The sequence below is a fragment of the Botrytis byssoidea genome (assembly GCF_014898295.1).
Source record: "Botrytis byssoidea strain MUCL 94 chromosome Unknown BBYS_010, whole genome shotgun sequence".
NCBI lineage: Eukaryota > Fungi > Ascomycota > Leotiomycetes > Helotiales > Sclerotiniaceae > Botrytis > Botrytis byssoidea.
The window spans coordinates 106014-119885 of NW_024065851.1; the positions used below are offsets into that span (position 1 = coordinate 106014).

General features: G+C 42.3%; 5 protein-coding genes across 5 annotated transcripts; 2 read left to right on the forward strand and 3 right to left on the reverse strand.

Annotated features, from left to right (window-relative positions):
• Positions 1-328: 328 nt before the first annotated feature.
• EAE97_005673 (uncharacterized protein) lies at positions 329-2012 on the reverse strand (the record flags this gene model as incomplete). The annotated part of the gene is made up of 4 exons (XM_038876185.1): positions 329-498; positions 550-1537; positions 1587-1658; positions 1713-2012. The coding sequence occupies 4 exons, from the start codon at positions 2010-2012 to the stop codon at positions 329-331; spliced, it is 1530 nt and encodes a 509-aa protein (XP_038732661.1).
• Positions 2013-2636: 624 nt separating this feature from the next.
• On the forward strand, positions 2637-3261 carry EAE97_005674 (uncharacterized protein; the record flags this gene model as incomplete). The annotated part of the gene is made up of 2 exons (XM_038876186.1): positions 2637-3014; positions 3073-3261. 2 exons carry the CDS (start codon positions 2637-2639, stop codon positions 3259-3261), a joined length of 567 nt encoding a protein of 188 aa, XP_038732662.1.
• Positions 3262-3269: 8 nt separating this feature from the next.
• On the reverse strand, positions 3270-9768 carry EAE97_005675 (uncharacterized protein; the record flags this gene model as incomplete). Its single annotated transcript, XM_038876187.1, has 3 exons — positions 3270-3755; positions 3812-9420; positions 9477-9768. 3 exons carry the CDS (start codon positions 9766-9768, stop codon positions 3474-3476), a joined length of 6183 nt encoding a protein of 2060 aa, XP_038732663.1. The 3' UTR covers positions 3270-3473.
• A 795-nt stretch (positions 9769-10563) lies between these two features.
• On the forward strand, positions 10564-11460 carry EAE97_005676 (uncharacterized protein; the record flags this gene model as incomplete). Its single annotated transcript, XM_038876188.1, has 1 exon — positions 10564-11460. The coding sequence occupies one exon, from the start codon at positions 10564-10566 to the stop codon at positions 11458-11460; it is 897 nt and encodes a 298-aa protein (XP_038732664.1).
• A 490-nt stretch (positions 11461-11950) lies between these two features.
• On the reverse strand, positions 11951-13807 carry EAE97_005677 (uncharacterized protein; the record flags this gene model as incomplete). The annotated part of the gene is made up of 3 exons (XM_038876189.1): positions 11951-13645; positions 13720-13736; positions 13798-13807. The coding sequence occupies 3 exons, from the start codon at positions 13805-13807 to the stop codon at positions 11951-11953; spliced, it is 1722 nt and encodes a 573-aa protein (XP_038732665.1).
• Between the last annotated feature and the right edge of the window lie 65 nt (positions 13808-13872).

Consider the following 13872-nt stretch of genomic DNA (forward strand, 5'->3'; position numbering starts at 1 on the left):
CACTCAAGATCGCTTAGCTAGGAACATCCTAATCGTATCCCCTGAAGTGTACCTCGACGTCTATGATTTGCTACGTATTATTGAAATGCCTACATTATCTACCGTGTGAATATCATTTTGATTCTAATCTTCATGATTTGCATACAGATAGTTATTCATGACACAGTAATAAATACATCACATCTCAAATAATCAAATGAACTAAAATATTGGCTTCCAATTGAAATAAAGCACCCATGCTTGAAATCAATAAATACATTTACATCCCCCTATGAACAGTCGATCATTCCATTCACTTCCCAATCCATGCTCCGCTTCACTCCCTGATTTATTGCCCAGGTGAAATAAGTTTACCTTGTTGCAATGCATTATTGTCCCAACCACCAGCCAATGCTTCACCTCCATTCTTCTCTGCATAATCCTTCATTCTTGCCTCTAATTCTGGTCTGAAATGTCTAATAAGACCTTGAATAGGCCAAGCAAAAGCTTCTCCGAGAGCTATTGATATTCGTCAGTCAAATTCATCATGAGAGGTAAAGATATACATACCACAAATAGTATGACCCTCAACTTGTTTTGTAAGTTCTTGCAACATATCAATCTCACGAACTCTACCTTGACCCTTTTCAAATCTTTTCATGATTTGTTCAGTCCACTTGCTACCTTCTCTGCATGGTGTACATTGACCACAAGACTCATGTCTATAGAAATGACTTAATCTTGAGATGGCACGTACAACATCAGTACTCTTATCCATAACGATAACAGCTGCTGTTCCAAGACCAGATTGACTATCCTTCAATGCATCAAAATCCATCAATTGATCATCACAAACATCCTTTGGTAAGATTGGTGTAGATGATCCTCCAGGAATAACAGCTTTAAGGTTATCCCAACCTCCACGAACACCACCACAATGTTTATCAATGAGTTCTCTAAGAGGAATACTCATCTCTTCTTCAACGGTACATGGGTTATTAACATGACCAGAGATACAGAAGAGTTTTGTACCGGCATTTCTTTCTCTACCAAAGGAAGCGAACCAATCTCCACCTCTTCGACAAATCGTTGGTGCAACAGCAATAGTTTCGACATTTGCCACAGTTGATGGACATCCAAAAAGACCGACAGCAGCAGGGAAAGGTGGCTTAAGACGAGGCTTTCCTGGTTTACCTTCGAGTGATTCAATCAAAGATGTTTCCTCACCACAAACGTAAGCTCCCATTCCACGATGAACATAAACGTCAAAATCATATCCACTACCACAAGCATTCTTTCCGATCAATCCATCTTTGTATGCTTCTTGGATCGCACGTTGTAAAACGGTAGCTTCGTGATAAAATTCTCCACGAATGTAGATATATGCGGCCGTACAGTTCATTGCTCTTCCTGCAACTAAACATCCTTCGATAAGTTTGTGAGGATCCTTTCGCATAATTTCTCTGTCTTTGCAAGTTCCGGGTTCTCCTTCATCTGCGTTTACGACGAGATATCTTGGTTTGTTGTCGTTTTCCCATCCTTTGAAGTTCATGAATGACTATCATAATTTAGCTTTATCCATTTGCTTCATGAAACATTAAACCTACCCATTTCATACCAGAAGGAAATCCAGCACCACCACGACCTCTCAAACCAGAAGCCTTGATTTCGGAGATGATCTATTTTGAATGTCAACATCCATACCACTATATTTGCAAACCTTTCCAACATACCCAATCATGACCTTTTGCGAGAATATCCTTCGTTCTATGCCAATCACCATATTTTTTCGCACTCGCAAGATCCGCTCCGTGATGCCCATATAAGTTTTGAAAGATTCTATCTTGATCTCTTAATCCACCCCATTGTGTCTTCTTTGGTGGAGGTGGTGTATCTGCGACTGTGGCAAGTCCTCTAGATTGTTGTATCGAAGAAATCGAAGGTGTTAATCGTGCTGTTGTTGTAGAAGTAGATAGGATTCGGGTTGAAAGTGTAGAGGCTGCCTTTGCAGAAGGCGCATTTCGCGAAAACATTTTGATATGTATTTTGTGCTCAATTGAGCGTTGTTGTGAGTGGAGAGTGATCGGATTGGGGGGAGGTTGAGGTTGTAAATATTTCCGAATAGTTCAAGTCATCATAGAAATCATCAATGTTTGATTGGTTGAAATGACAAAGCTACAAAGTGGTGGCGATAGCCGAGAACTTCCGTTGGTAAGTCTGAATCTGGAACTTTAAATTTATATATTCCATCTCGACTCTTCTACTATTCATATGAAACAAGTGGTAATGTTATTATCTTTTGAACTTCTTATTCTTTGAATTATCATCTGAATATACTTTTATTTTGAGATTGATAAATATTCAAAGATTTTATAGAAGTAAGCGGTAAAAATTGATATATTTTGCTCATTCTATAATACCTGATGCTTTGCTATACAATCGGATAGAAAAATTACTCACAACAACCTCTATTGACCCTCTAGCAGATACATCAAACACCTCCACAAGCCTCGAATTCGTGTTCGGGTTTATCAATACAACAAATCATTGGCCAGTACTGGCCGGTATTCACCAGGACCTACTAGGATTTCCCTGTACCTACCTTGCCAAAGACCTACACTCTACATTTCAAGCCTTGACACCGCCTATCATCAATCATGTCCTCCGCCAAAAGAGCTTCCATGCTCCCTCCACCTCCTAAACCACCGATTTCATTCTCAAACAATATCACCATCGCAGACCATGCCTCTCTCATTGGCACAAATCTCATAACCATTCGAGGACATACCATTCTTCATCCACGTACCAAATTGAATAGCAGCTTTGCTCCCATTACAATCGGTACACAATGTGTTATTGGTGAACGTAGTTCAATTGGCATGTTGAATTTTCCATCGGAAGAACAAGCTCAAGGTGTTACATTGGAGAACGGTGTTATAGTAGAAACTGGAGCTGTTGTTGAAGCAAAATTCGTGGGACAAGGAACTCTCATTGAGATTAATGCAAAAGTGGGAAGAGGGGCTGTCATAGGAAAGGTATGGAATTCGCAAGTAAAAATGTTACTATGATATGCTAATGATATACTTTACTTAGCATTGCAAGATTGGACCAATGTGCGAGGTTGAAGAAGATGAGGTTATTCCAGATTATACAGTGTTATATGGAAATGGTTTACGTAGAATAGATAAAAGTGGTGTGGAAGGTCTCAAAATGAAGATGATCGGTCGACATGTAGATGTGCTTAGAAGGCTTGTTCCTAGCAATTTATCCAAATATCAATGATACCCTTTTGATTTCTCTTGTACTCCTGATATTCGTTTGCCTCAATACTCATCATAGGTATAGCTATGCTACTATTTTCCATACATGATTTCCGTAACTCCTAAAAAAGTTCCATCTCTCTTAAAAAAAAAAGAAAAAGAAAATGGCCAAGCGAAGGCTATGCAACTCTGAAATATAATACAAGCAAATATAGTTTAACTTTTGCCAATCAATTAATTACTTCCTCCTCCACCCCTAGGACGTTTTCCTCCATTTCCTTGTGAACCACCCTCTGGTACAGGTCTCTTTTGTCCAGGCTGAGCATTTGGGCTAAAATTTTGAGCTGCTGCATTCATTCCTCCCCGTCCCGTAGGATTACCCCTTCCTCTACCGGCAGCTCCTCCACGTGGTTGATAAATACCTCCACGACCACCTGCACCTATATTTCCACCTCCACGGTTTTGATTACCGCCACGCATTTGTGGTAATCGTGATTGATTTCCTGCTTGAGGGGCCTATAATTCGTTAGTATTAGATGTGAGAGGTTTAGGTAATTAGAGGTGTTGCTTACAGATGGGATATTACTGACTGGCAGTGAAGAGGCACCATTGGTGGATGGAGTTATTGGACGTGGACCAGAAGGAATTCCACTCTTTGGGGGCTCAGCCTCCTCAACCTTGGTGCCTTCTGCGGGCGCACTATTGGGTTGGGTTCCGGTTACGTTAGTAGGGGGAACAGCAGCTGTTGTGGTGTTTGCCGCTGCTGGCAGAGCTGCTGAAATCGGATGGCTTGGTAAAGCAGTTGTAGCCGCTGTAGCAGCTGGTGTTGGTGGAGGTGGTTTAGCATTCTTCGCAATCTCCCACACCTCGCCGACTGGCTTTTCAGGGGTATCTGTCGCCGCTTTTTCAACCACAGTGATTTTTGCAGTGGCGTTCTTCACCCTGTTGTCTAGCATGTTGAGCTTCAATGATGACTTCTTCTCTGCCATCAAAACAGCCTGCGCTTGACTGGTTTCGGCCTTTGCTTGAGCTTCAGACAAAGTAGCTTCAGCCTTCTTCCTTTCCTCTGCAAGTTTTTCAGTCACCAATTTATCTTGCTCCGATTTAAGTTTCTGAGTTTCTTTCTCAAGTAGCTTCTTCAAATTATTGGCAAGAATACTCTTGATTGTTGGATTTGTTGATAAAAGATGTCGAACTTGATCATCCGAAAGATCTGAACCATCAGTCGATGGTGCAGCAGCTTTACTTGGAGTGGCAGGTGTCGCTGAAACGGCATTTTCTTCTACCTTTGGAGCAGATGGAGTAGGTGGTGGAACGGATGAATCAGCAGTTTTGTTCTCTGCAAGCCAAATTTGTTTCTCTTGCTCAAGTTTTAGCTTGAAATCAGCCTCGAGTTGTACTCTAAGAGTTTCCTTGGATTCACCAAGTTTTTTATTCAAAGCTGCCTTCATCTTGTCGGAACGTTGCTTGAGTGTAACTTCCATAGATTCTTCAATTTCCTTTGCCTTCTCATCACGTTCCTTAGCCATAGCTTCAGCAACAGCTATACGTGCTTCCAATGCCTTTCTCTCTTCCTCTGAGATACCATTTTGATTTTCATCAATCTGTCCCTCATCAGCAGCATCATCCATCGGGGCATCGGATGTTTGAGCCTTTTGTTGTGATCGTGCTTCAGCAGCGTCAGCGATGGCATTATCTCTCTCGGAGTTAGCAGCTTCGAGTTGTTGCTTAAGTTCTGTGATTTGTTCCTCGAGAGCTTGCTTCTCCAAGATTGCTTGATCACGTTCCTTACGAAGTTCAACAAGTTGTGCATTGACAGCTTCGTTACTTTCCGATCCATTCATTGTTGGAGGTGCAGAGGGGGTCTTGGGTGATGCAACAGATTGAACAGCATTAGCCAATGCTTGATCACGTTGAGTTTTAACTTCATTCAATTCTTGTTCCACTTCAGCAAGCTTAGCTTCTGCGGCTTCCTTTTCTTCCACGGCAGTTTGAAGTTGTTCTTGTAGAGAGGTGAGCTGTTCTTGAAGGGAATCCCTCTCAGAAATGGCGACATCTCTTTCTGCAGCTCGATCATTCTTATCTTTCGTTAAAGTGCGATTCCTCTCCTTGGCTTGCTCAATCAACCTTTGTCGGGTAGTTTGCCATTGTGTTCTGTCATTCTCCATAGTACTCTCCAAAGTTTGTACCTTCTCCTGCAATGGCTGTTGTTCCTGCAATAGAGAGTCTCTCTCACTTCGTAAAGTCTCAATAGTCTCCTTCATTTGTTCCATCTCAGCAGGGTCGATCCGATTGTACTTGGAAAGTATATCTTGGTTGCGTTTCTGCCAACGATCACGATCTTCCTGCAATAAATGCATTTCACCCTCCATTGTCTCTTTACCATGTTCCAATTCACGAACCTTTGTCTCCAATGGTTGAATTTGTGCCAAGAGCTCTTCAACGCGTTTGGTTTTATCCGCAAGTTGAGATTGAGCTTGGCGGGCCTCATTACGCAAGGTAATACTACTTTCGCGGAAAAGATTGAGCTCATTGAGTTTGTCCATGAGATCCTTGTGTGCAATGGAGGTTTTACCGCCATCAGCATGAGAGCGTCGCTCTTGATCTAGTTTCAGTCTAGCTTCGTCAAGTTGAGATTGAGTGTATTCGAGTTGCTGTTGTAGACGTTTGGCTTCTTGAATCTTGATATCATATTGAACCTCGCCAATCTCTTTTTCGCGTCTCAAATAAGTATTCAACTCACGCAAACCTTCTAGAGTACGATCAGTTGTTCCATCCGCGGTTGGTGATCCAGCTTCCGATGCACCTGGGGCGTTGGATCGGGATTCTTGCAAAGCAACGATTTGTGAAGAAACATTATCCAACTGTTGGTGGAGAAGTTTGTTCTGTGCATTGACATCGTCTCGCCTAGTCTTCAACTCAACCATCTCTCGTTCGAGTTGTTCACGTCGTTCCTCCCAAGATGCTTCGCTTTGGCTCAGAGTGACCTTGGCAGACTCAGCCTCCGCCTTCAATGTTGCTGACTCTGATTTCAGTTGATTATATTCAACGCGTAGAGTTTGAAGATGTTTTGCGGCTTCAGCATGCTTGACGAGTTCATATTCGTAATCTTGTTGAGCTTTGGTGGCAATGGCTGCTTGGGCACGAAGGTCTTCTTGATGAAATTTAGCGGCTGCGGAGTCCTTCTCTTGCTCATCCTTCAAACGTAAGATTTCTGCCTCAAGTCGTGATTTCTCTTCTTCAGCTTGCCTAGCAACTTCACCTTGTTGATTTCGAAGAGCTGTCAGCTCATTGTTTGAATTGGTGAGCTCGGTAGAAATATCTTCAGCTCGTTGCTCAAGTTCGCGAATCTTTGCATCTTTCTCCTCGATGATCTTATCCATCTCCTCGCGAGCTTCATCCAATGTGGCGTTAAGACTTTGTAACTCCTCCTCGGATGATTGACTGATAGACTTGAATTGCTCAGCTTGATGCTTTGCATTCTCAAGCTCCGATTTTGCTAATTCCAAATCTCTCTTCAATTCTGAAAGCTCAATTCCCAATTCTTGTTCGCGACTTAGAGATTCGTCTTCAGCGCTTGTATCTTGTCCGACTGTCTCCTGAGCATTGGTTCCTGGTCGTGGTGTAGGTCTTGGTTGTAATAACTCAACACGTTCCTCTGCACTCTTGAGTTCGATGTATAATTCATCTACTCGAGCTTGGAGATGATCGCGTGATGTCTGTGCTGCAACAAGCTCCTCTCTTGCCTGGCTGAGACTATTTGCAAGCTCATCAATTCTCTTTTGATTCTGTTGAGCATCATAGTCCTTTCTCAACTGTGCTTTCTTACTCTCTTCAACCTCATCGTTGAGCTTTCGCTTTGTCGAATTCAATTCCGATTCCAAAGACTCAACTTGGGTCTGTAATCTTCTTCTAGTTTCGGATTCGGATAATTCGCGTTCATTTTGAAGAGTTTGTTGATTGGCAATAAGTGTATTGAGTCTACTGCGTTCGTTGGCGAGATTTTCATTATCCTGACTGAGTCGATCCTGGATGTCCTTCCAAAGCTTCTTTTCGGCCTTCAGGTTGGCGGTTTCATTTCGCATGCTCTCCACCAATCCCTTAGCTTCGATCAAATCCTCAGCTACTTGTTGTGTCCTCAAGTCTTGCTTGGCAGCAGCCTCGGAAAGAATTTGAGAGCGCTTTTGCAACTCGCTATTTTCTGTCTGCAACAATGTGTAATTAGAGTGCAACATTTCGTAGCGTTCATTGGCAAGAGTTAATTGACTACTAGCCTTGGAAATTTCTGCTTGAAGTGCGCTCTTTTCCGATGACAGTCGTTCTGTTTGCTCTCTAAGAGTGCGTCGATCAACAGTTTGTTCTTCCCGGTATTGATCAAAGTGACCTTGTAATTCACGCAATAAAGCTGCATAATTAGCATTGTCCTTTTGATTTGGATTTTCAATTGTTGACATGACACCATTGCCATCAACTGATTGACCAAACATGGATTGAAGATCAGAATTTGCAGGTAATTGTCCTCGGTGTTGAAGCATACGACGGAACATGTCTCTCTCCTTGATATAACTTTCGGAACGAGTAATCATAGATCTCAACTCATCCTTCAAGTCCTCAACCTTGGCTTGGAGAGTTTGTACTTGTTCATGGTCTTGAACGGCTTGATTCTTTGCAGCTTGAGCTTCTTCGCTTTCCATCTTTTGACCAAGTTCTCGAGTAATCTTGAGCAACTCTTGATTCTTTTCTTGTAATTGACTGATGCTGCGGAAAACGGTAAGTCTCTGACTGATAAATCGATCGGTATCAGTCATTCCTTCTAATGAATCTTCGCTGACTTCTCCTCGAGCTAAACGTTCCATTTGTGCTCGCTCACTAGCATTCAAAGTCTCTAATCCTCTCTCTTTCGCATCTAGATCACAAAGAAGCATCTTGATCTGGGCGCTGAGATCTCTGAGTTGTTGTCGAAGAATATTCACCTCTGCTCGTGCTGTAGAAGCTTCACTTTCTGCCCGTCTGACATCTTTCTTGGCTCTATCACGTTCCTTGCCTGTTTGATCGACAAACTTCGACATCTCCACTACCTCCTGTTGAAGACGTTCGTGCTCGGCTTGCATTTCTTCCAACTCGGGTTGTTTCGCTTCAAGTCCTTGCATCATCTCCTCCATCTCAGCCGCAAGTCGTTCACTTCGTCTCTTCTCGGTAGCCAATTGACCCTTGACTTTGTAGAGTTCATCAATAGCTTGAGTAGCCGTGATAGCAGATTTACTGCGCAAAGATCCAGGTGTACCAAATTGAGCAGGTGAACCAGATCTTCCAAACACAGATCCATTTAATCCTCTTTGTGGGGTTGATGGTACTGAGCCGGGTTGGGGTTGTGAGGATACAAGGGCTTCAAGTCGATCAATCTCGGCTTCGAGTTCCGAAATACGATGCTCCGCCTGTTCACGTTCTTGTCGTTCTGCCTCAGCTGCTTGTTGACATCTACCAATTTCCTCGGCAGCTTCATCCTTGATTTTTTCTACTCCCCCTTCGACCTCCTTCAATCTTTGTCGGTGTGTCTCGGTTTGTTGGGCTTGTAGCTCGGCGAGACGGCGTGCGCTCTCCAATTCCTGGCGGAAACCATCTTCACTTTTTGCGGCTGCTTCTTGAAGTTGCTGTATCTTCTGAAGTGAATCCTCTGCTTTCTTTTGAACTTCATCCAATCTGGTTCGTAAAGCTTGTTCGGTGCGTCTCAAAGACTCAACATTGGAGGTGGCTTCTTCATTAAGACGCTGTAATTCTGCAATTCGTGCACCCTTCTCTTTGCGATACTTCAAAGCTTCGGCGCTTTTAGTCTTCAATTCATTCTCAAACCATTCGTTGTTGCGCTTGGCCAATTCGACTTCTTGTTTCAAAGATTGCTCTCGGAATTTAGCGCTGGATGCCGCAGAGTTTGCATTTTGAACGGATTGTTGTAGAGCTGTAATTTGTTGACTAAGTTCTAATCCTTTTGCATGTTGCTTTTGCAAGTCTTGTGCAAGAGCGCCATTAGCTGTTGTCTTTGACTCGATAACAGCTAATGCATCGCGATTCGAGGATTCGAGAGAAGAGATTCGTGACCTTAAGGTTTCTAATTCAGATGTCGACGTCGAAGAAGTAGATTTCAAGGTTTGAAGTTCATTTTGAAGAGATGACCTTGAGTTCTCTAAAAAGATATAAATCAGCATCACCATATAGTATAGTAAAATTCAAACATCTTACCCTCCTCATTGAGCTTTGTTCTCAACTCTTCCACATTTTTCTGCGCCTTTTCCACACTTGATCGAAGTCCTTCAATGCGCGTCTCTGAACTTCTCACAGCATTTTCAAGCTCGATATCAACTCGCAGTTTATCTGCCGCCAATTCATCATGTTCGCGTGCCTTTGCGGTAACAGCTTCAAGGACGCTTCGAACTAATTCCGCTGTAGGATTATCAACAACTGTCTCAAGGGTCTGTTGCGGCACACTTAAATATGCCGACAAATAATCGACATCAAGTACCGCGGTCGCCATCTTGAAAAGATTCCTTCAGACAATTCGTGGTTGTGTTTTGTAGAGGACCATTTGAAATGAGTGGTTGAGAATTTATGTTGATCGCGTTGCTTTGAGAAAGTGAAGGTAGATGAAAGTAAGTAATAAAGTTGAAAGAAACCCCAGTGGCCAATATTAGATTGAGATCTATAAAATTCCTTTCATTTATTGTACGACCATACTAAATCTCGGAATGAATGAATATATTAATAAGAGTCAGTATTCAAATACCCACGATGATCAAATCGCGGTGTTGTCAGTTTCTTGTATAGATTCAATCAGTCTTTGAAAGCTAGCTTCCATGTTGCTTTCAGGTCGGGAAGGCGCTGACTAATATGTACAAACCTGGGAAAATTGAATAATGTGAATGGATGGTTATCTTTAGCGCACGCTTGGGCCCTGTACGTTCTACATGCGCTAAAATTTACTCCCATGCAATTTCTCAGCCTCATCTACAGTACAGTACGGAGTCTTTAAGGCACTGAGTAACTTCTTTGTCTTATTTCAACGCATCCCGTCGAACGTTGCGCCAAATCTTTTCGAACTCTCCACAGCTCTCGATTTTGAATACATACTGTATTATCCAGTCCTTACCCGTCGCACGCATCAGGTAATCGACATCAGGCTTCCTAATCTTTAAGCACCGACGTCATCTGGACCTTAAAATCATTATACGGTTGTGCAACATCTATTAGGCCTTGACGCAAAAAGGTCTTTTGGGCTCAAACCTATTTAAGACTTTCAATCTCGATACATTCAATATCATTAACCGTCATCATGTCTTCATTCCTGGAGAAGCAACAAGCAGCCTTTGCAAAGGGTATTCAAAATACTTCAGCTAAGATTACAAGCAAGCAGCGTCCCACTGCACCAGTCTCAGTACCATCACCCGCTCCATCAAATACCTCAAATACATCGAAGAGCGAGAACAAAGATCCCAAACGTAAGAGAGAGCCCACGAATGTCGTTTACTCTCAACCTGCTGCCACCGGTTATGGAACAGAAGCATTTACACAAGTCACCTACGTTATCGAATTTTTGAAGAAGAAAGATGAACCCAAAACTTTCCAGGAGATTCTAGAATATTTGAGTCAGGTACACGTCGAGCAGAGTAAGAAACAACTCATTGCGCAAATTCTCAGAAGACATGATCGAGTTCAATGGATCGCAGATCCTGAGTTGAAGGTACAAGCTTGGGATTCTGGCACATTCAAACACCGACCCATCATTGGTGTTCGTAACAAGGGAGCTTTGTTATCATACCTTCAAAACAAACCTGATGCGCAAGGTGTCAGTGTGAAGGATTTGAAGGATGGTTGGCCAGATTGTGAAGATGCGATCAATGAATTGGAAAAGGAGTACAAGATTTTGGTTACGAGAACAAAAAAGGATAATCATGCACGAATGATTTGGATCAATGATCCTACTTTAATTCACCCTGTCGAATCCGAATTCCAAGTCATGTGGCACCGAACGGAACTTCCAAGCGTTGATGATCTTGTTCGAAAGCTCCTCGAAAATGGACAAAAACCTGCCAGTGAAGATCCAAGTAAGCGTGTCAAGGTAGCTCCAAAGGCAAAGGAAAAGAAGAGAAAGGCACCAAGAAAGGGTGGTCGTACCACAAATACTCACATGGCACATTTGTTGAACGATTACTCTCATATGAAGCGATAGATGGATAGCGGAGAAATTGTAAAAAAAAATGGTGGGACGGCGTTTTGTGAAGGGGTTCAAATCATAATACACAGCGAGGGCGTTTAAATTCAAGATCTCAAAGGATGATTCTTCATTTGTAGATCCCTTGACACATGGGAAGGGATGGGGACATGGCTGGGTGGGTGGGAAATTGATTTATACAATGCCATGCAGAACTTACGGTAGATGCGTTATGAGGATAAACCCGACATAGAATACATACTTGCTTTTTATTGATCTTAAACTGCACATGTAAATTCTTTGCGCCTTTCGGGTTTTGGTAGTTGCTAAACTGATATATTATTGTGACAGAGCCCATATATAGATGCCTAGGCAGAGAAACATGCATCACACTCCTTATTTATTTTCCCTGTATTGCAAAAGTTCTCCCCTGGTCCATACGCGAGAAGTACAATTCAGGGGTCAAATAAACCATCAACATCAACATAAAACCGCTTCCCATAAATAACTACCAAGCATCAAAATTCCCAAATCCCCCCGACTTTATCTTCTTCTTAACAGGCGCCTCCTCTTCGTCTACTTCCACAACACCAACACCATTATCCGTTCCACCAGCTTTAAGATATTTTCCCACTCCGCCCGTCGACTCATTTTGTACCACCGTTCCATCCCCCCTAATCCGTTTACCAGTCCAGGTAGTTTTATCATCTTCTGTTCCTCCCTGCCTCATAATTTCCGCTTTTTCCTTCTCCGCAACATCTTTCTCCTGCTTCTGTTTTTGGAATTCTTCAAATGGATCAACGAACACTACCACATTCTCCATGACGATATCTTTTATAGGACGACTTTTATCGTCTACTTCCACCTTTTCGAGTTTAGAGAGTACATCCATACCACCGACCACACGACCAAAAATGGTATGTTTCCGATCTAAATGTTTAGCTTCTTTGTAGGTGATGAAGAATTGACTCGAGTTGGTGTTTTTTCCCTTGTTGGCCATACTCATTACACCTCTTGAATCATGAGTTAAAGGTCCGTCGAATTCATCTTGAAAATTCTTTCCCCAAATACTTGAACCTCCTTTACCAGTTCCTGTTGGATCACCTCCTTGAATCATAAAATTTCGGATATTCCTGTGAAATGATACACCATTGTAGTAACTTTTTTTGGCCAATTGAACAAAGTTCCATACCGCGCGAGGTGCCGTCTCGGTTTGTAATTCAATATTCAATGATCCCAAATTCGTTTCGATCCTAGCGTACCCCTTTATCTTAACTCGTTTCGGCTTTAACATGTATTCTTCATCCGTAAGAATTGCTCTTTCTCCACTGGTTTCTGGAGTTAAGCCTGTGCTTGTAAAACTTGCTGCCGCTCTTCCTGTTGTATATTGTGCTGCATTGTATGCCATCTTCTTTTCCTGTAATAATGAAGGTTTAGCCATAGAAGTTGTCGACCCTGGTTTAATCATTGATTTCGTGCGATTAACATCTCCACCAGCCTCCCTTTCCCTTCTAGCTTTCTCGACAGCTTCCTTTGCCCTCAAAACTTTATCTCCAACTCTGCCCAATGCATTAATATTAACGCTACCTTTCGACCTCTCTTCCTCTTGTTCTTTGCTCAAAACAGATTCTCCTTCTTTCAAAAACTTGAACTTGCTAAGATCTCGACTTTCGATATTTTGCGGATCTTGTAATGTTATGATATCCGACCTCCCAAATTCTCTATCGTCGACTAAATCCAACCACATCTTTGCTTTGATATTTAATCTTTCGACAGTTTCCCATGCAAATACATTGGCCTCAGTACCATGCCTTATAGCGACGATATGTGTATTATCTGTAAAGACTTTGAAGGTAACTGGATCCACCATTTCTCCTTTACCATCCCCTCCAGCACCACCAGATCCTCTTTCTTGCGCATCAGTATCTCCATTCCGCGCAAAGTTCAATTTTATCAAATCTTTCGCACTCAACGGATTTCCATTAATAGGATTTGTGCCATGCTTTTCGAGCCATTGTGAAATAACTTCTATATCGAATATAGTACCTTCTGCTGTACAGACTGGATGTTTGAATGGTTGTAAACTCGCCGCACAAAAGTTGAATGGAAGGCGCTTGAATGAGCCATTGGGAGCTTTTTGAGAAACATTTGATCCACTACTCGCGGAGAATGCATCAGAGGATGACCATTCGGAATGGGTGATCTAAATGCGATGTAAAGATTAGCATATGGGAAAACTTGACATTGGAACGTAGTCTGGGACTGGTGAAAGCTCACATATAGTTTGTCCGTGCCTACGAGAAATCGATGTTAGTATGCCATTGTATTTTAGATCTAAATGGTATTGCGACGAACCTTTACCCATTATAAACTTTTAATATTATGTTGTGGATGGTTGATGGAGGTATGAATATTTAGAAGAGAGCTTCA